Below are 19,982 nucleotides of genomic sequence, written 5' to 3'. Positions count from 1 at the left end.
AATCCCACAATTACTCAAGTTATGGGTGGAAAGATCAAAGTCAGAGAGCACTCAATGTTTCATACTCCATTGATCAAGAGCCATAATCACTTGATCAAACCTTCAACTCATTTATGCAAAATTGCCCAACCTCACCTCCCAGTTTTTCATTTGAAAATTCTTCATCACTTGAATATGTCTCAACACAAAATCCCTTCCAAAACTCACAACCTATACAAACTTCCCTGAACCAAAGACTCTTAACTTGAGATGGCAGAATATTAAATGAAACTCAAAGCAATTAGAATGAGAAATAACAAAGAACAAGATTCATTAGGGATTGGAGATATCATAATCCATAATGAATCAAATGGGTCTCAACTCCTTTCTCAATCATATGAGTAGATTTATGGCAGATTGAAATTGATTGGATTCCAATTCCTTAGCAATCCAAATCTCTCTAATCACAATCAATCTTGCCAATTCTTTGATCTAATTGTCATGAGAAGAGATTAAGTGCATGTCTCTCATCCATAAGCCACACAATCTCTCAAGATGTCAATTCCTCCCGAATGGTGTTGATCAAGAGAGTTGTGAAGGATAGAGCCCCAATTATAATGTCCATGATTCTCCTTTCGAGGCTCACACAAGCATTCACAGATTCAAACCCCCTTCCGGAGTGAATAAGTCTCAACCAAAACAGAGGATATCCAATAGCTACTCAAATGAATTGAGAAGAAGAAGAAGTTCACTCAATCATGTGAATTATAATAGAGCTCCTCCCCTAATGAGTGGAGTTAATGGATCATCGCTCTAAGATGCAGAAAATGTAAATTGCATGAAAGTAAAGCAGGTGCAAAATTTCAGAAAGAAAAATTGCAGAAGAGAAGATGTGCAGGAAAATAGAATTTCATCAACCAAACTAAATTTAATACAATTGAAATGTTAAAAGTGCAGAGAGATAAAGTGTATCAAACTAAAATTCTAAGATGAGCTCTCTGGAGTTTCTAATCCTCCAAGAGAGCTCTCTACCAGAGCCTTCTACCCTACTCCTACTCTTACTGCTTTCCAGCCTCCGAGCCAAACCTCCTTAATGAATTGGAATTGATGCCTTTTTATAGGCTTTCCTAAATAACAAATTGAAATGAAATTAAAAGCAAATTACAATCATATGAAAATCAAATCTAGATGTTTCTTGTGGCCTTGATTGAGTGATATGAATGGGCTTGCTTGCTTGAAATTTAAATGAACTTGGAGTGATGTAAATTGGGCCAAAGGGCTTGCTTCCAAGAGAGCGTAGCGTTTTTAAAGATAACGTAGCGCTCGTTCACCGACGCGTACGCGTCTCCCACACGTGTGCGTCCCTTGCATTTTGGCCCATAGATGCGTATGCGTCCCTTGCAGCGCTCACTTTGAGAACGTAGTGCTCGCGCCAAGAGCGCTCCTCCCACGCGTATGCGTCACCCACGCGTACGCGTGGATTGCAAAATGACACATCCACGCTTCCGCTCCATCCATGCGCTCGCGCGCTTCTTCGGAAATGTTACACCAACGCGTACACGTTGCCCACGCATACGCGTCGCTAGCTGAATTTTCCCACTCTGTTTATCGCAGGCGCTCTTGGTTGAAGAGCGTAGCGCTCTTGTCTGAGAGCGCTTTTGGTCATTTGTGGTGCTATGTAGAGAAATGGAGCGCCAAGCTTTCTTGATTTAATCATGGGCCACGCTTTTAAAAGTTAAGGTTTCGGAGATGTTTACTTTTTTTGGATTAAAATGTCTTACCAACTATTTTAACAATGAATGATTCATTTTATGGCAAACCATAAGTTATTAAACCTTAATCTCTTAGTGATTTAATCTCCTCTAATTCTCATCAAACGCCACTCTCATGGTCATTCAATTCCGATTAAAGGGTTAAATTCAGAAAACTAGTTTAACACCACAAAAACTCTAATTACTCAAAACTAAGAGGATTTTATGTCACGTATCCCAATTAGTTCATGTAATTAGCAATTTAGGAGGAATTTGTTTTCAAATTATGATTCAAGCAAGATAATTCTCTCGAGAATCACAAAAACTCAAGTAGAAAAAGGGGTCATACTCTCGTTCCACCCAATTCATAAGATTAAGAATGGAAACAATCCTTAGACTTGAATCAAAATATTAATTAAAATAGAAGAATAATAGTTCTAATCCATAGAAATAAACAAAGCTTCTAACCTTAACCAGGAGGTTTCTTAATTGCTCATAACTTACAGAGTAAACAGGTTTCTGAAAATTGCAGAAGAAAGAAATCCTGAATACAAGTGATCTTTTCCTTTTAAATACTAACTTAATTTGAAACGAAATTAAAATAATAAAGTCTGGACCTAAAAGATTTTATTTGTAATTAAAAATAGCTAAAATATTATAAAAGATAGCTATTAAAAGCTAAATCCCACTAAAATTGCTCCATTGGTTGAGTTTGACCCGTATTTGGCCCCTTCCTGGCATTTTTTCAGGCTTTTTGCGCCAAGAAGGGGAGTTCTGGTATTTTTCCTCTTTGGGCGCTAAACGTCAGGCTCGGCATTTAGTGTCAGATTTGGCAGTGATTTCAGAAGAAAAGTATAGACTATTATATATCATTGAAAAGCTCTAGAAATTGGCTTTCCAACACCATTAGAACCGCATCAATTAAACCTCTGTAGCTCAAATTATGCTCGTTGGAATACAAGGAGGTCAGAGTTGATAACATCTACTTTTTTCGTTTGCTTTTGCACAAAACTTTACCAAATTCGCCAGAATTTCACGTAAAATCATAAAAACACCAAAACAACTCAAAGTAGCATCCAAAGAAAATTTTTCTACTAAAATATAATAAAACTTAATAAAATATAAAAAAACAACTAGAAAATGAACAAAAAAAGAGTATAAAATGTCAACGCATCAATTTCTCACCTTTACCCATTGATCATATGGATAAAATCCAGTAATAACGCATACTAGAGTTCTCCTAAAACATCAAAATCCCAAAAATTCTCAATACCCAAAACAAAAACGTGAAAGTGAAGATAAGGAAGAACTGGGTGAGAAATTTTGCACTTCTGACCACTTTGTTTGGATAGATTTAAAGAGAATTCCGAGACAAACGCGTGGCCCAAACAACTCGTCAGTTAATCAAAAATATGGATCGAAAGTTATGATAAATTTAGCGTGCATTTGTTCTTCCTCCCCCCTCATCAGCTTTTCTCTCTTTCTCTTTCACTTAGGAATATTGTGGCTGAAGTGTTTTAGCGCAAGGGGTATTAGTGTGTGGGCCTTGGGCCCAAGCATGACCCAAGGTTGATTTTTGGTGCGTTTGGCCTAATTTCAGGACAAAACCTTTAAAATTAGTATTTTAATGTGTATCCTAAATATTTTTGCTTTCTCAAACTATATAATTAATTTATTAGTTAATGATTTATTAATTAACCAGAGTTTACACCCATCATCTCAACTATTGCAAAATATTATCTCTTTAGCAATTTTACCCTTAATGCAATGTGTGGATTAACCTAAATATAGCATAACAATTTAGAGTTATTACTACTAAGACTAAATTCAATAAAAATGAATTTTGATACAATGGCACCACAATTCATCCAAGAAGGCATTCTTCTATATTGTAAATTACCAAACTATAAATGATTTGCCTAATAAATAGAATTAGAACATCTAATTAACAAACTATACAATTATAACATAACTATACAATTACAAATGAAAAAGATAAGTATTATGTAAAAAAATTGTACCTTAAGAGCACATCTAAGGATCTTTTCATGGAGAATTTTTTTCAAATATTTTCCATAACCAGATTTGAATATGCCATTGTCACACTTTCAAGAAGTAGTTGCAAGCTCCACCAAACATTCAATTAGTTTTGTATCTTCGTGTGGTGTCCATTGTTGCTTAATTTTCTTTGAATTAGGCCCAAAATTCTCTTCCATTCTTTACAGATTAATAAATAGAAAATAACACAAATAAGATGATTTTCATAAGCAGATTAATAAACAGGTAACAAGGTATATTCAACAATTTTTATTTATAGATTAATAACTAATAAATACTTTGGAAAAAGCATATTTTATATCTAAATTATAATCTGTTGCAGAACATGGCAACAATAAGATATGATCAAATCAATAAGTCATTTACAAAGAAATTACTACACTAAACTAAGAATGCAGTAAGTAGCATGGTGATTAACCACTAAAATTACTTTGGAATATACTTTAGTAGTGTGTTTACTGAGGCGAAACCACTAATATGACTCATATTTTCCAACTTCAGGGAGTAAAGTTAATGTTTGAATATTAGGGACTCAAGTGACTAATTCATAAAGCTTGAAGGACTAAAATGAAACTTTAATATATTTGTGTGCTTGATAAACACAGAATGCAATAAAAAAAGACAACAAGTACTAGAATAGAACTTCATACAAATTAATATCACCTTGGAAAGAAAAAAAAAAGAATGCATATGCCTGTGAAGTTCTAAAATAAGGAAAAGTCTAGGGGCCAGCAGTTTTGTTGAATTTTGGCCAGCATGTAACCAGCAGAAAAATGTGAATCATTTGATGAAATCTCACACCAATCTCGCACCATTAAATCATCATTGATGGTTATTTGCTGGCTACCAATCACAAAAGTTGCTGGCCCCCTAGCATTGCTCCTAAAATAAATGCATGCATGCTTGCCCGTATGTGTTCTATTTTAATGCTCTTAGTTTCTTTTTACCTAAACTATAATCATATATGGCAACTATAATCAATACATAATAAACATTCTCTCTTAGCAAATCTTCATCTTAATTCATTATGTATAAATGCAATCAAGTACAACATCTTTTTTGATAGAACTTCTTTCAATAAGCTTTTAAAAATGGCAAGTTGGACAACATTACACAAAGTAAACAGTCAAATATGTCATAAACAAATCAAATTTCACTAACATAGTAATGAATAAATCAAATACTAACATAAACTACATCATATGTCATATATTTCATTGTTGTCAATAAAAGTCATCAACATATATTTGCAAGTAACTCTACAAAAAGCATTCACCATTTCCAACATTCACCAAATAAGTCACAGCACAAATAGAGTTCAGCCAAATAATAGATAAATAACAAATAAAAAATAAAATTTAAACATAAACAATGTCAAACCACATATTATAGGAGAAAGACAATTACAACACTAATAGTTTAAAAAAAAAATATTAGAGAGAAACATAGATGAATACCTAAATTTCTAAGATGACAAGCAATCATGGATACATAAATATTCAGTATCCTTAACCCAAATCCTTACCTGAAGAAATCTTGTGCTTGAAAAAGATGAACAAGATCGACCCAAATCCTTACCTGAAGAAATCTTGTGCTTGAAAAAAGATGAACAAGATCGTAGAAGACAAATTAAACTCTCTCTGGTGGTTATTGCTGAGATGCGAGGAGGGAGACAGGTGAGGAAGGCGCGATGACGACACGAGCAGGAAGCACAGCTCGAGTAGATGCGGAGGCGAGAAATGCGCGAGAAGCCAAGCTCAGATGGAGGAGAGAGGTCAGACGCGATCACACGACATGAAGGATCCGAACAGAGTCACGGGGATAGCGGCAAAAATGCAGTAGCGGTGAACCGAGGTGAATCTTCCTTCTAGAATGAGGTTCGCGGTGACGGTGCAAACTCAAATCGACAGCGAGATGACACCGACGCTGGTAGATCCTCCATGAATTTGAAGAAGAGGCAGAGAATATGCTCTACTAGGGTTTTTTTCAATCTTAAATGCGAAAGAGGAAAAAGTGAAAGAGGAGATTAGGATTTGTTGAATATGGATAATTTAATCTTTTTAGTTTGTTATACAAATCCTATTTCTATTGAAATTAAAGATAGAAATTAAATTAGTGGTATTTTAATTTCAGAGAAAATATGATAATAAAAATTCTGTTATTTCCATCTAAATATTTTTAAAAATACTTTAATATTTTCCCAATTATACATATTTTAAAAGAAATTAAATTACTAATAAATTGAAATTTAATTATTAATAATTTAATATAAATACATCTTGTATGATTATATTTTTTTTAAAATTTAACATTTTTAAAATCTTAATTCTTTTAACTATATTACTCTTTCAACTATTTACTGTTTGCCTTTTATTCACTATTTTATGCTAAGGAATTCTAAAATTCTAATTGTTTAACTAGATTAATCAATTAATTATTATTATAATTATTATTTACTTAGTCCGTTAATTCTCGTAAAATTAATAATTCATTCTCGTAGTGATTCGGTACACGGGAGTGGATCCTCTCCAGTGAATAAAAAACTGGATGATGTGCAGTGTTTAATCTAACCATTCACCACTCTCTCTCTCTTATTTATTTCTAGTCCGACTATTAAAATCAAAGGTGAGAGATTAGACTGTATTTTGTCGAGTGTTGAAAAAACTGGAGAGGATCCATTTCCTTCGGTACACTTGAATACAGTAATTTGCGAAAATCCGCATCAACAATCACGGTGATACTATAATCAAAGCCAAATCTATTAATAGACCTACTAGTCTCTTCTAAGATGACTATATTAGGTCTATATATTATTATATACGCATGAATTCACTAAGGTGGCGAGAAAAAATATTACAATGAAGTAAAATTTTCCTAATAAGATCGATCGAAGTTGCCTATCATTCATTATTTTCAATAGCATAATAAATTCCACAGAAGTTGTCTATCATTCATTTTTTCAATGGCATAATAAATTCCACAGGTTAAAAAAGATTATCTGTATTCAAAGCAACCTACAGTAACAGACAATTATCAATTATTATCCTTAAGAATTGCATATGCACTTGTACACTTGGAAACATGGTAATCAACAAATAAAAGATATGAAAATGGAGAATCTAACTTTCCTTTCCGGTACAAAATGGCATCTATATAAATATACCATTGTTGCATTTAATAGCCCAAGAATGGAGACACCGACTATGGAACAAAGTAAACATTACTCGTCTCTCCAATGTAATCTATGTTACAAGCCTAAACTGTTGAAAAAGGGACACTCCAATCACAAAAAAGGAGCAGCAGAAGGGTTTACAACAATGTGCCTTAGTGGGTGAGCAACATCACCACCACCAGCATGCTTAACAAACTCTGCTGGGGAGAGAAAATCTCCATGGCACACACACATTATCCTCACTTCCTCTCCTTTACCGTATTTGTACAAGATACCCTCTATCCTTTTTCCATTAGGGCCATCCCCTTTTGTAAATACACAAGGCATGTCTTCCATTGAATTTGTCCCAATTTCTCTCGCCTTGTTCGGTTTCTTAGATGGATTATCCATCTCAGCTCTGGAACTTCTGCTCACATTCTCGTTTGTCTTCGCCCCTGAACCCCCAACAGCATCCTGACTGCTTCTTCGTTCCTGTAAGGACTGATTACTAGCAGGGCTTCTAGCTTCACCACAACTGCTCGGTCCTGCAGAGAAAAAAATATATGAAATAAAACAGGACAGTCTTCCTTCTCGAAATTTTGGTATAGGTATTATGTAAAAAATGCAAAAGTAAATACAAAACACAATCATAAAAATAAAAAATAAAAACCGACAGCTAATACAAAATGGAAGACAAAAAAAATCCATATGTAGTCCATAACAATGTCCTAGCAACAGCATAATGATGATAGTACAGTACAATTTCTCAACAAAGATGGGAAGGAAGAAACATCTGATACAAAAATCAGCTTTCACGTTCCAAGCACAACATGATGGAAGTTGCAACAGAACCTACAGCACTCCGTGAATGTCCAAACTTGACTGCAGCAACTCAACTACATCTACCCAACTAAACTATCTCAGAACATAACCTAACCAAGATCCAAATCGTTATCTACACAACTACAGATAGAAAATTTATATTATCTTCAGATAGAAAACTGTTTTCTCCACCTCAACCACATCTACGCAGCTAAACTTATTTGAGAATAAAACCCATCAAGATCCAAATTGTACCAACATATAGAAAACTTCATGTTATCCTTTAAGCCATACAGATTAGTTTCTCCTCTTTATTGGGATTCAGAAAATTCTCAAAAAAATAAATGTCTTGAGAAATATTTAGCATTAACTTAAAATGATAGAAGATACATTAACAAGTTATGAATACCGGTTGTGATGGAACGCTTTAAAGACCTAAAACCTAAGACGACACTACCACAATATTTTAATCTGATTTGATTTAGAAAAAAACTGAATTAATTCTGCCAAAGTATACTATTGTTGCCACAGCAGTAATAATACTATATGATACCAAGTTTCCAAAAGAATAATATAAAACATCATGGAATGACCACAATATTTTGTTCAACAGTTAAGGCATTGTGTAACCATAATGGTTTTGTTTGGTTACTAGTCCACCTGACCTGGTAGTTGGCTCCCCATTCCCATGTTGATGTAGCCAAACAAAAAGCAGGAAAAATCAAGCAGGGAAAATTTTGGGAGAAAGTAAAGGACATCGTTGCAAATGAGAATGGCTATTCAATATATTAGTGCCTTGCAAAATTAGTGAGCTTCAACAACACAAACCATGCAGCAGAAATAGTATATCGGCAGAATAGGTCTTTTACAAGGCAAGAAACAGATAATACCAAGGTCATCAAAACTCTTCTTGTTTTAAGATTTGACACATTGAAGTTCAATAATATTACATAGCAACATTTCAATCTCTATTATAACATCACTCATGTATTTTTCAACTTTCAACAAATAAAACATTAAAACAGCATTTAGTTTAGCACATGGGAAATCAAACAGTATGCATCCCTAACTAACAAGACATGCAAAATACTACAGGAGAAAAAAAAATACCAATTATATATCACACACAAAACTATGTTTATCAAACACATTGATGCCACAAAGCTCGTGACAGAAATGTATACTTGAATAAACCTTTCTCTACTATCTGATGCTATTTCATGTGCTTAATCTTCAGCTTCTCAGGTCAGCACCGATAAAGGAAGCTGTACAAATTAACTCCAAGGCCCATGAAATTTGACCAATCACTTGGATGATTTATCTATCAACCTTAAGTGGAGAAGCCATTAATTTGTATGAATGCATACTTGAAAACAATGGTGACTATTCAAGCCTAAGTCCCTAGTAAATCCAAGAGTTATCATCAACAAAGGCAACATCTACTTTCCTACTTCGGATGCAATGATTCAGTCTAATGCAAAGCTTCTATGTAGATGCATCAATCATGTGCGAAAGAAAAACCTAAGTAACTTCTACCATGCAAGAGACAAGAAAATGAAAACCTCAATATCACAGTTTGAGATACACAAATCAATAAGTTTCATTGTGCTGTGGTTTAAAGTCTATTATGTCTATAGACGACAAGAGACAAACTCGGATTGCATTAACTGTATAACCATTCCAATTTCAGAAACACAACATGCATACGGAGAACTAAAATTAAGGAGTTTCCCAAGTCGAGCAACTTTAATTATGCTGAAATCAAATCAATATGGTGCTCAAAGGATCACTCTCGAATCTTCACTAAATTTTTTGTCCACTTGCAAGTAGCTAACCAAGAATAATGATTCTATATCAGTCATATCCACTTAAGTTATTGTTCAAAAATTCAGCATAGAAAGTATGGTAACAAATTGGCAAGAGAATCACATCTTTTGTGCGCTTTATTCCCTCCATCAGCACCTTGTTATCAACCTATTCACAAAAACCAGACACATACCGTTGATACATATACATACATGTGTGTGTTTTTATTTAAAAAAAAAGGTAACAAAAAGGGAAAGAATATCAGAACTAAAAGAACAGAAGAATGTGTCATAACCAATCATTGTGTAGTTAAATAAATTCCATTCCCACCACCATCACCATAATACAAAACACACAGAAAAACTCAAAAAGGATCAAACATCATTACATCCACACCACCAAACAAACACTTAAGTCAACCAATTTCACCCAACCAAAGTCGATGCTCATTGTATGGCAAAAAAATGATCAAAACAAAACAAATAAGAAACATTATAAACTTTGTTATTGCTGTTTATACCTAGAAAAGGCTTGCTCTCCATTTCAGACACTGATGAGGAACTTCCCCCTTGAGATTCTGCAGAACATTGAGAAGAAGGTTGTGCAAACAAACCCTGAAAGCCGCCACTATCACCAATTTTCCCTTTTCCCAAAACATCACCAAGAACCACTTGCCTTGCACCCCAATTTGGCACCCCAAAAGGTTGTACCGCCAAATTTGAAGAACCGAATCTATTCAAGCCCATTGATGTTGCACTTGCACCTGCACCACCCTCCAATTCTTCCAAACCACTACCGATTCCGGCTCCGGCACCACCACCGGATTCCTTCTCTGTCCGCGCAACTCTCTGCTTCTCGGATCTCCTCCTCTTGGCCTCCATCCGCCGCAAAGTCTGCAATTCCTTCCTCTTCCTCCACTCCTCCTCAGTCTCCGTGGGCAGTGATGATGTCCTCATCAGCGCCGCTGGATACGCTGCCACATGCGGCGGCTCCATCCGCCGGTCTTCCCGGAAAAGAGGCATTGTACCAACTATTGAAGAAGAGCGCGTGAGCTTCTTCTTTGCGTCCTTGTCAACGCCGAATCTACCCCCTAAAGAGAGACCTAGGTTCAGCTCAACTTCTTCATCAGCATCTTCTGCTTCTTTTTCTTCTACATACTCTTTAGCTTGCTGATGATGCTGTTGTTCTTGTAGTGTTTGTGTGATATCTTCACTAGTGCTACCAGCACTAGTTGACACGTCGACGAATCTCTGAAGTAGATCTCTTGGGTAATTCTCCATCTGATGATGATGATATGGATGAGGATGAAAGTGACGATGATTCAACATCAATGTCTGGTACCATACACAAGGAAGAAGAAAGAAAGGAAAACAACAAAACGCTAAGAAAAAGCCAGAGCTAGCTACTTTCTCTAGTTCCACCGCTCGTGTGCATAGAAGAAGATTCGTGGTGGCTACGGTGGCGTTGATGGTAAATCAATGAATGGTGATGATGAAGGTGATGGTGACGATTATGATGATGATTCGAATGAGCAAAATACCTGAAGGAAATCATTCTGCCTCATCCAATAATGCAGAAATAACAACAGTGACACAACAAAAAAAGCACCACCTTCCCGGATCGCAACTTTTTTTTTTCTTGAAAAAAAAAGGAAGATATTTTGAAATCAATCAATGAATTTCTATATTCACAATTTCGAAGAAGCCCTAATAAAATATAAGAAGCAAAAAAATATTAAAGGTTGCTAATTTTTCATTTTCCCACCTCTCTTCTTCGTTTATCAGTACAGAGGAATGAGACTAAAATTGTGAAAAAAAAAATTGAAAGGGAAAGACACCCAAGAGTTGAAAGGAATCAAAAGGAAGCAAGGGAAGAAGAGAAGAATTGAGAGGAAAAAGAGAAGTTGGAGGAATAATATTTATGGGATGACGAGAATGCCCCTAGGATGTGACAAGCAGTGTGTGGATGGTGAGCCACGTGGCTATCCTGGGAGGGTGTGCTGGTGACACGTGTTGTGACTGACACGGTTTTTCACTGCAAAATGTTTGTGCTTTAGCAATTGGGGTCGCTGTCAGCAACTTGTCGCTGTAGGAACACGTGTCGGGACAAACTGAGAGGCAGAATCAACTTACCACGTGTCAGTTAAAAGTACGAGAACAGATAAGTGGACGCGTGGCTTGCAACTAACCTTCATGGATTGCAGGTTTATTTTGATTTTCTTGAGTGTGTTACTAATTAAACCAAAAAAGTGGTTAACAGAATAAATTTTAAGTTTTTTTTCGTTTACATACATTACATTTTAAGCATATTTATTTTGTAATTTTGTTTTGTGACTTTTTTATTTTGTGTTTCTTTCCACTAAAATTTATAAATTGTATGTATTTTATTAGTATAATATATAAATTTTTGTATATAATATATAAAATTTTATATTTTAATTTTTTGAATATTTATAAAAAAATAATATTATAAAAATAATAATGATAAAAATAAAAAAAGATGATAACAAAAAAGAATAAAAAAAGAAAAAATTAAAATAATAATAATAATAGAGTGATATGTGACTATGACTGTAATGAGAACCACAGTAATAATGATGTTAAAGAAAAAAGTGTACAAACAAAAAATAATGATAATAATATAAAAAAAAAAACAAAAAAAATAAGAAAGAAAAAGAGGAAAACAAGTGCCCCACTTGTGTAGAAAAAAAAAAACTGAAGTTAAAAACTTAGTTTAAAAAATATGTGCACACTTAGCATTTCTCTTATTTAATATTTCATTTTATGCTATTAGAAATAATTTCATTTATATTTGACCACCAAGATTTTTCTAATTAAGTTCACTTATTTCGGTCAATTTTTTTGTCTACTGCGACACATTTTTTTTAATTTTATTACGGACTTACGGTGCAATTATCCTTCTTTTATTGTTATTTCATATTTTTATTTTTTCTTTTTCTTTATTTATATTTTTTCACCTCTTTTTATTTAAAAAAAAATAAAAAAGAAGGGTGGTTTAAAAGAAAGAAATTTTGTCGAAAAACACACAAATTTTAATTAAAAATAAAAAATTTTAATTATATAACACAAATTATTTTAAATAGTATAAATTTTTTAGTTAAATAACAAATAAAAAACATAAATATTTTAATTATACAGTACAAAAATTTTAATTTCGAAAAACATAAATTTTTTTGAGTTATGCAGTTTTTTAGTCGAATAAAAAACTACAAAAAATCACTAAAATACATAAAAATTTTAGTTATATAACATAAAAAATTGTATTTTCTTTATACTTTTTCTCTTCACAAAATTGTATTTTATCCTAAAACAAATTCTATATTTATTATTGTAAAATTTCTAAATTTTTCTTAACAAATTTATGTGTTTTGTATCCAAAATATTTTTTCATTCCCGTATAGGATGATAAATGATAAAAGAAACTTTTGTCCTTTTTTTTTGTGACTAAACAAAAAGAAGCAAATAAAAAAAAGAGATTATTCTAAATCAACAAGCATAAGATACTGAAGCTCATCACAAGGTTCCGACCAAATAACATTGGATTGGTCTTGACCGTATATCTCGCCAGTCAATCTGCCACAGCGTTAGCATCACGGGTAATCTATTCAAAATCCACAACCCAAGGTCTTGATAGAAACTCATGTATCTTCTGAAGAATATCAACCACATCACAATTTAGCCCATTTGTTAGATTTTTTAAAATGTGCAAAATGTCAAGAGAATCTGTTTCGCACACAATATCTCTCAAGCCATAACCCCAAGATAAAATCAAACCCCTCCAAACAGCAAAAAGCTCACATCTGACGATAAGCCCTGGAGGATAGCTACTAGAACAACCCGAAATCCAACGCCCATTAGAATCTCTAATAACACAACCAATTCCTGCTAGGTTTCCATCAGAAAATAGACTCGCATCACAATTAACTTTAAAAGTGTCACCTGTTGGAGGTTTCCACCTCCTTCGATCCTTGAAAGTTATACACTTGGTACTGGCAGACTTTCTTAAATCATTAGTAGTAATCCGAGCCAGAGCAACAACCTTATAGTTTGACCACTGATCTCCATTATTGAAAATATCATTGCAACGATGCCTCCACACCCACCAAAGACCCACCCCTGCAATTGCCTCATTGCCCGGCATGACCTTCCGAATCCAAAATTCCAAGGGAGTACCTTCAAATGAATCAATAAGCAAAGGATCCAACATTTGCCAAATGCATCTTGATTTCTCACAATCCCTAAGACAATGCTCCATTGTTTCCAGATCTGCATTGCATCTCGAACATCTGTCCGAATCAGTTAAATGACGCTTGAACCGGAAGGCATTTGTCGGAAGCGCATTTTGTAGACCCAACCACATCATCATCTTTATCTTCTCTGGCAAATTAAGGCGCCAAATCCACCCACAGTTGCTATTTTCGATCGAATTCACTTTCTTTGTCAGGAGCCAATGATAACCTTCTCGAGAGCTATAGGCTTTTAGTGATGCGGGCCACCAAATCCATCCGGGCTCCGATTCTGACATTAAAGGAGGTCCAAGACTGTGAAGAAATTGTTTGACCTCATGAGAAATTGGCGTTACAAGCTTATCCCCCTCCCAAGTACCATTGCTCCACAAATCAGCAAGAGAAAAATTTGTTTCAGATATGTGAACATAAGACGTAAGCTCACAAAGTTTGCCAAGAGGACTCCACTCATCATACCAAATCGATTGTTGCATATTTCCCACATTCCATCGAAATCCTTCTTTTAAGATATCATAAGCCTTTAGAATATTCTTCCAAGTAGTTGAGGCATTGTGACAATGACTGCTGCCCAAATCCTTGGAGTTCTGGAGGTATTTGTGAGTTAGAACCTGCACCCACAACTTGTTCTTATTATTCAAACAATCCCAAACCAACTTGCCAAGTAGAGCCATGTTCGCACAGAGAGTATCTCTAACACCCAAGCCACCTGCCTTCTTAGAAGTTATAGCAATGTCCCACTTGACCAACGGCAACCCTCTCCCATTCGCTTGACCTTTCCATAAGAACTGACGCATCAAAGAATCAATCTTGTCGCACGCATACTTCGGAAGAAGGGAAACTTGCATATTGTAAACCGAAATAGAAGCCATCACCGCATTCACCAAGACAAAGTCTGCCTACCTTGTTAAGCAAGCACCCTTTCCAACTAGCAAGTTTTCTCTGTATCTTGTCAATGACCTCCTACGCCATCTTCCTAGAAGCTCTATCATGACCAATATTAACTCCCAAATATCTTCCCAGATCTTGACAAAATCGGATACTAGAGATCCCTGAAAGCACCTCTTTTCTTCTCACTGAAACATTCTTGGAACATTGAGCCTTAGATTTATGGATATTCACCTTCAGTCCCGACGCTTGAGTAAACATATCCATTGTCTTCATAACCTCTGTCACCTGAGTTTTTGTTGCTTTACAGAATAGTAAGAGATCATCAGCAAACATCAAGTGAGAGATTTTTGGACCATGTCTAGAAACAGATACGGGGATCCAGGATCCTTGAGAGACTTTATGCGATATAAGACAAGAAAGATTCTCCATACAGAGCACAAAAAGGTAAGGGGACATGGGATCCCCCTGTCTCAGCCCCCTCATGGGTTTAAAGCTTTGAAGCCTATTACCATTCCACAGAATAGACAAAGAGGACGAAGTCACACAAGCTATGATAAGATTAATAGTAGCCACAGGAAAACCAAATTTGATCAAGGAAGTTTCAATGAATCTCCAGTCTACTCTGTCATAGGCTTTTTCAAGATCAATCTTAAATGCCATAGAACCCTTCTTCGACTTGGTTTTTCTCATGAAATGCATTATTTCTTGCGCAATTATTATATTCTCCGTTGTTCCTCTCTCTGGAATAAAGCCACCCTGAAGCGGTCCAATGATCTCAGAAAGGAAAGGACGAAACCTATTAACAAGGACTTTTGTAATAATTTTGTAAATCACATTACATAAACTAATAGGACGAAAATCTTTCAGGTAAGACGGAGCTTCAACTTTGGGAATCAAAACAATGAATGTATCAAACACAGCCGCACTGATGTTCTCACCTGCAAAGGCTTTCTTCACTAAGCCCCACACATCACTGCTAAGAGATTCCCAAAATTCTTTATAAAAGAGAGCTTGAAATCCATCTGGACCCGGAGCCTTGAAAGAATTCATGCCGAACACAACTCTTTTCACCTCTTCGAGAGCTATTGGTTCAACAAGCTTTTGGTAGGCCTCTCTACTAAGAGAAGAACAAGGGAATTTCCCCATGGCATCCAAATTAACTGCCTCCCTTGTAGAGAAAAGTTTTTGAAAGAAAGAGTTTGTTTCCGATTCCAAAACCGTCGCCTCAGAAGACCAAGTGCCATCTTCAAGAAACAATCCATGAATCTTGTTCCTTTTTCACCTGATTATCGTTTGAAGATGAAAAAATTTAGTATTTCGGTCTCCACATCTAATCCACTTTTCTCTAGATTTTTGGTACCACATTAGCTCTTCTTGGAGGAGGATAGAGTTCAGCTCCTCATGCAAACCTTGCTCTTTAATCCGCTGCTTCGGGTCTTCCCATCTTTCCAGAGACACTTGAATATCACTTAGTTGTCTTTCAAGCTCCCTCTTTTTAACAAACACATTTCCAAAAATCTCTTTATTGAAATTAAGCGCATCCTTTTGGACTTCAAGCAAACTCTTAATAACATCTGGGGCTCCTTTACTCCAAGCTGTATGAACAACATCCCGAAAGAGGGGGTGGGTTAACCAAGCAGCCTGGAATCGAAAAGGACGGTTACCTTTCTTAGCAGTCCCCTCCTTCTTGCATCTAATGAGCAAGGGGCAATGATCAGAATGAAGACGCGCTAACACCTCATTATATGCCTTCGGGAATAAAAGACGCCACTCTTGATTGATCACCGCTCTATCCAATTTTTTTGCTACTTGCAGCCCACCTTTCACCTTTCGAAACCAAGTAAAATTTCTCCCAATAGCCCCCATATCAAACAAATTACATTCAGCCAAGGTTTCAGCAAACTTCTCCGATCTTGCATTATAAAAGGAACCTCCTCTCACCTCGTTCTGCATCAGAATATCATTAAAATCACCTAGCACAATCCAAGGGCCTTGAATCATATTAGAGACCCTGATCAAATCATTCCACAACCTCATACGCCGATGAACATGAGGATTAGCATACACAACACTACAAAAACTAGAAAAAGCACCCATCTGAATCTCAAGGCTAATACACTGATCAACTGTATCTAAAACTCTCACTGATATTGAAGGATTAGATCATAAAATCCAAATTCCTCCACTATGACCACTTGCCTCTACAACACCAACATCCCGATAACCAAGCTTGCTCCAGAAATATTTCAAACGCTCAAAGGGTACATGAGTTTCCAGAATAATAAAAAAAGTTGGATGATATTTGCTAACTAACTCTTTGCAGTGAACTCGGGCCAATTTGTTAGAAGCCCCTTTAATATTCCAGGAAAGAAAATTGATATCTATATTATCCATAAAACTAAATTATCAAAAAAGGCACCAACCTCAGGCGAGGACCTTTATGAAGAAGTAGACGGGCCGCCAGGATTTTTTTGAGGGTCCTGCTTCTCCATTCCCAACACTTGTTCTGGAGCACTCCCCATCGCATTAGGTGACATAGAAGGTGAAATCCGTTGCTGCTGACCCACTCCGCCATCATTGCTCAGCGACACCGGCGAGCTTTGGAGAGATGCCGGTCTCAGCCTCTTATGGCCGTTCTTGATTATAGGAGTGAAGGTCGCTACAGCGGGTATGAGATTGGCACCCTGATTTTTTCCTTTGCCAAGCATTGGAGCATGGTGCTTCCTGTACTTGGAAGACCCAATACTTGCCCCATGGCCCATCAAAGCCTTCTCTTCTTTCTTTATAACTGGGCCTTTACCTGAACTTAGACCAATCTTCTTTGTAGAAACCAAGTGCTTCTTTTCCAATGAACCATTTTGGGCTACATTTGAAAAGACCAATTTTTCTTTTCCCTCAGCTATTACTTTAGTCCACCCTTCCTCCTCCATCACGTGCCTATTTTTAGCCTCCTTGCCATGCAATGTAACCTCATCTTTTTCCACATAATCCGTAACTGACGCAGACAAATTGGGATTGTTACCAAATTCAAAATCTTTCTCCATTTGGTTTCCTAAGTGTTGGCCACTCAGATCCGTTGCCTTCCTCACCGCCCCGTCACTGCGAGTCTCATCCCCAGACTTAACATCTACTGCCTCTCCCTTGCATGTGACTGCGGTATGGCCGAAACAGTTGCACTTCTCACATAACAACTGCATGCATTCGAACTCCACATCATATTCATAGCCATCAACAATAATCTTCCGAACAACCGGTAATCCAAGATTCACTTGAACGCAGGCACGAGCAAATTTGTCTCTTTCTGCCGATTTAGTCACTAAATCAATCTTTATGGGTTTACCAATAGCAGAAGCAATTCGCATCATAGCTCTCTCATGATAGTATCATATGCTTAATCCAGCAATTCTTACCCAGATCATCGTATCCCCAAAAGAGTCTTCACATGGTCTAAAATCTGACGACCACGGCTTAACCGCGATGTAGTGGCCTAATATCAACCATGGACCTCCTAACAGGACCTTCTCTCTGTCCTCGTTGTGATCAAACTTGACTAGGAAATAACCAAAGCCCACGTCGAGAACCTCGTAGCCACCCTTGAGTCTCCATATCCCCTTCAGTTTATGAACTAAGGCCATATAACTGAAGTGTTTTCCCAGAACTTTAATCACAATAGCTTCGTTGTAAGGCTCTGAAAGAGAAATCCTGGCTTCGTCAGTGAAAGTTACTGTTGGCGGCTTTGGGTCACCTTGCTTCCCCGTTACCATTGCTAAGGCGTCCCCTTCTAACCCATCTACTCTGCGTTGTCCCGTTGCTTGTGAAGAACCAATAACCTTATCGTGAAAAGATATCCTCTGAATCCTACTATGACTACCCTTACGCGAATCCTCCATAGCACCTGGCGCAACCCTCCCCATGCTCTCCTCCTTATTCTCCTTGAAATGCTCATTCTCACCGTGTGCTGCCCTCGGACTTTCTCCCCTGCTCTCACCGGACTCTCCTCCCTCACCCATTATTCTCCCACAAACTTCCGAGGACACGGTACAAAGAACTTTTGTCCTTAACATTAAACTATTAAAGTTTAGTTTTTGCTTTATATCAAACGCTTTTTTTTTCCATTTTATATCCAATAGAATGAAAGTAATGCAACTACACAAGTTATGTTATATGGAATAGACGACAAAGAGTAAGTATGAACAAAAATTAAGTGTGACAAAAATAAAAATATTAAAATAGATAAATAATCACATACGTTTGAACTAAATAAAGAACAAAAATATAAAAAAAAAGTTAAAATAGTGTTTATAGTTAAAAAAAATGATTGAATTTCATTTTAAGTAATTTAGATATATAAAGAAAAGATTGATAAAATTTTAAGTTAAATAAGTGAAAGAGATAGAAAATAGATAAAAGACAAATAAAAAAATTAAAAAAGATTACACATAAAATGATTAGAAGAAATTTATGTATAAATTGTCTCATTATAAACATAACACATAATAAAATTCAATGACATTATTTGATCTATATAACCAATTCTAACCTTATAACTATCTACTTTTATCATTTGTTTTACATGAAAATAGAAATCACCCTACAGTTATATAGAGCTATCCACTTTTATTATTTGTGCTGTTGCCAAGTAGATGAAACAATAATGTTTAAAAGGGTCGAAAGATAGCCATAATTTGTTCTTTTTTTTTTATTTGTATTATCAATTATTGTTGAAAAATATACATAATATTATGTGTAATAAGTGTGTTATTATATATATTAAGTTAAATAGGATAACTTTTGAGAATTCCTGTACTAGTACTTTATGTATATGTTCTGGATATAATACATAGGTTGGCTTAATCCAACTCAATTCAGGAAGGCTAAATCACTTTGACAAACTCTTTCCATATATCAGTATTTCCAACTGTCTTATTCAAAAGGCCAAGCGTCTTTTCGAATAAGCTAAGCTAGTAATCATATAAAAAGAAGCATTTTCCTCAAGCATAATATGATTATATGATGCCTTGACATCGGTAGTTATTTTTGGATTTCTTTTTTGAATAGTTTTCTTAAGTATATATCAAGTTTTTATGTTTAGTGAAGTTTTTATAACTAATCATATGTTTGGAATTGTTTTAGAATAGGTGTGTTTTCAGGATTTATTTGTCAGTAATAATTAGAATAAAAGAATAAAAACAAGAAAACACAAGTGCACTTCCAAAAGAAGAGAAACAAAGTTAGAGCCATGTTTTAGGAGGCCAAGCCC

General features: G+C 35.6%; 1 protein-coding gene and 1 long non-coding RNA gene across 3 annotated transcripts; both read right to left on the bottom strand.

Moving 5' to 3' along the window:
• Positions 1 to 3,593: 3,593 nt before the first annotated feature.
• On the bottom strand, positions 3,594 to 5,855 carry LOC112801604 (uncharacterized). Of its 2 annotated transcripts, none has more exons than XR_003201991.3 (2): positions 5,314 to 5,855; positions 3,594 to 3,947 (listed from the first exon to the last, which is right to left on the bottom strand). It is a non-coding gene; the product is annotated as an uncharacterized lncRNA (long non-coding RNA). The 2 variants fall into 2 exon arrangements; XR_011882139.1 differs by having other exon boundaries at positions 5,367 to 5,830.
• An 862-nt stretch (positions 5,856 to 6,717) lies between these two features.
• LOC112801603 (ninja-family protein AFP3) lies at positions 6,718 to 11,458 on the bottom strand. Its single transcript, XM_025844427.3, has 2 exons — positions 10,088 to 11,458; positions 6,718 to 7,484 (listed from the first exon to the last, which is right to left on the bottom strand). The coding sequence occupies exons 1-2, from the start codon at positions 10,893 to 10,895 to the stop codon at positions 7,072 to 7,074; spliced, it is 1,221 nt and encodes a 406-aa protein (XP_025700212.1). The 5' UTR covers positions 10,896 to 11,458; the 3' UTR covers positions 6,718 to 7,071.
• Positions 11,459 to 19,982: the final 8,524 nt, after the last annotated feature.

Source organism: Arachis hypogaea, chromosome 5, assembly GCF_003086295.3.
Source record: "Arachis hypogaea cultivar Tifrunner chromosome 5, arahy.Tifrunner.gnm2.J5K5, whole genome shotgun sequence".
Taxonomy (NCBI): Eukaryota; Viridiplantae; Streptophyta; class Magnoliopsida; order Fabales; family Fabaceae; genus Arachis; species Arachis hypogaea.
This window is presented reverse-complemented; position numbering and strand designations above follow the sequence as displayed.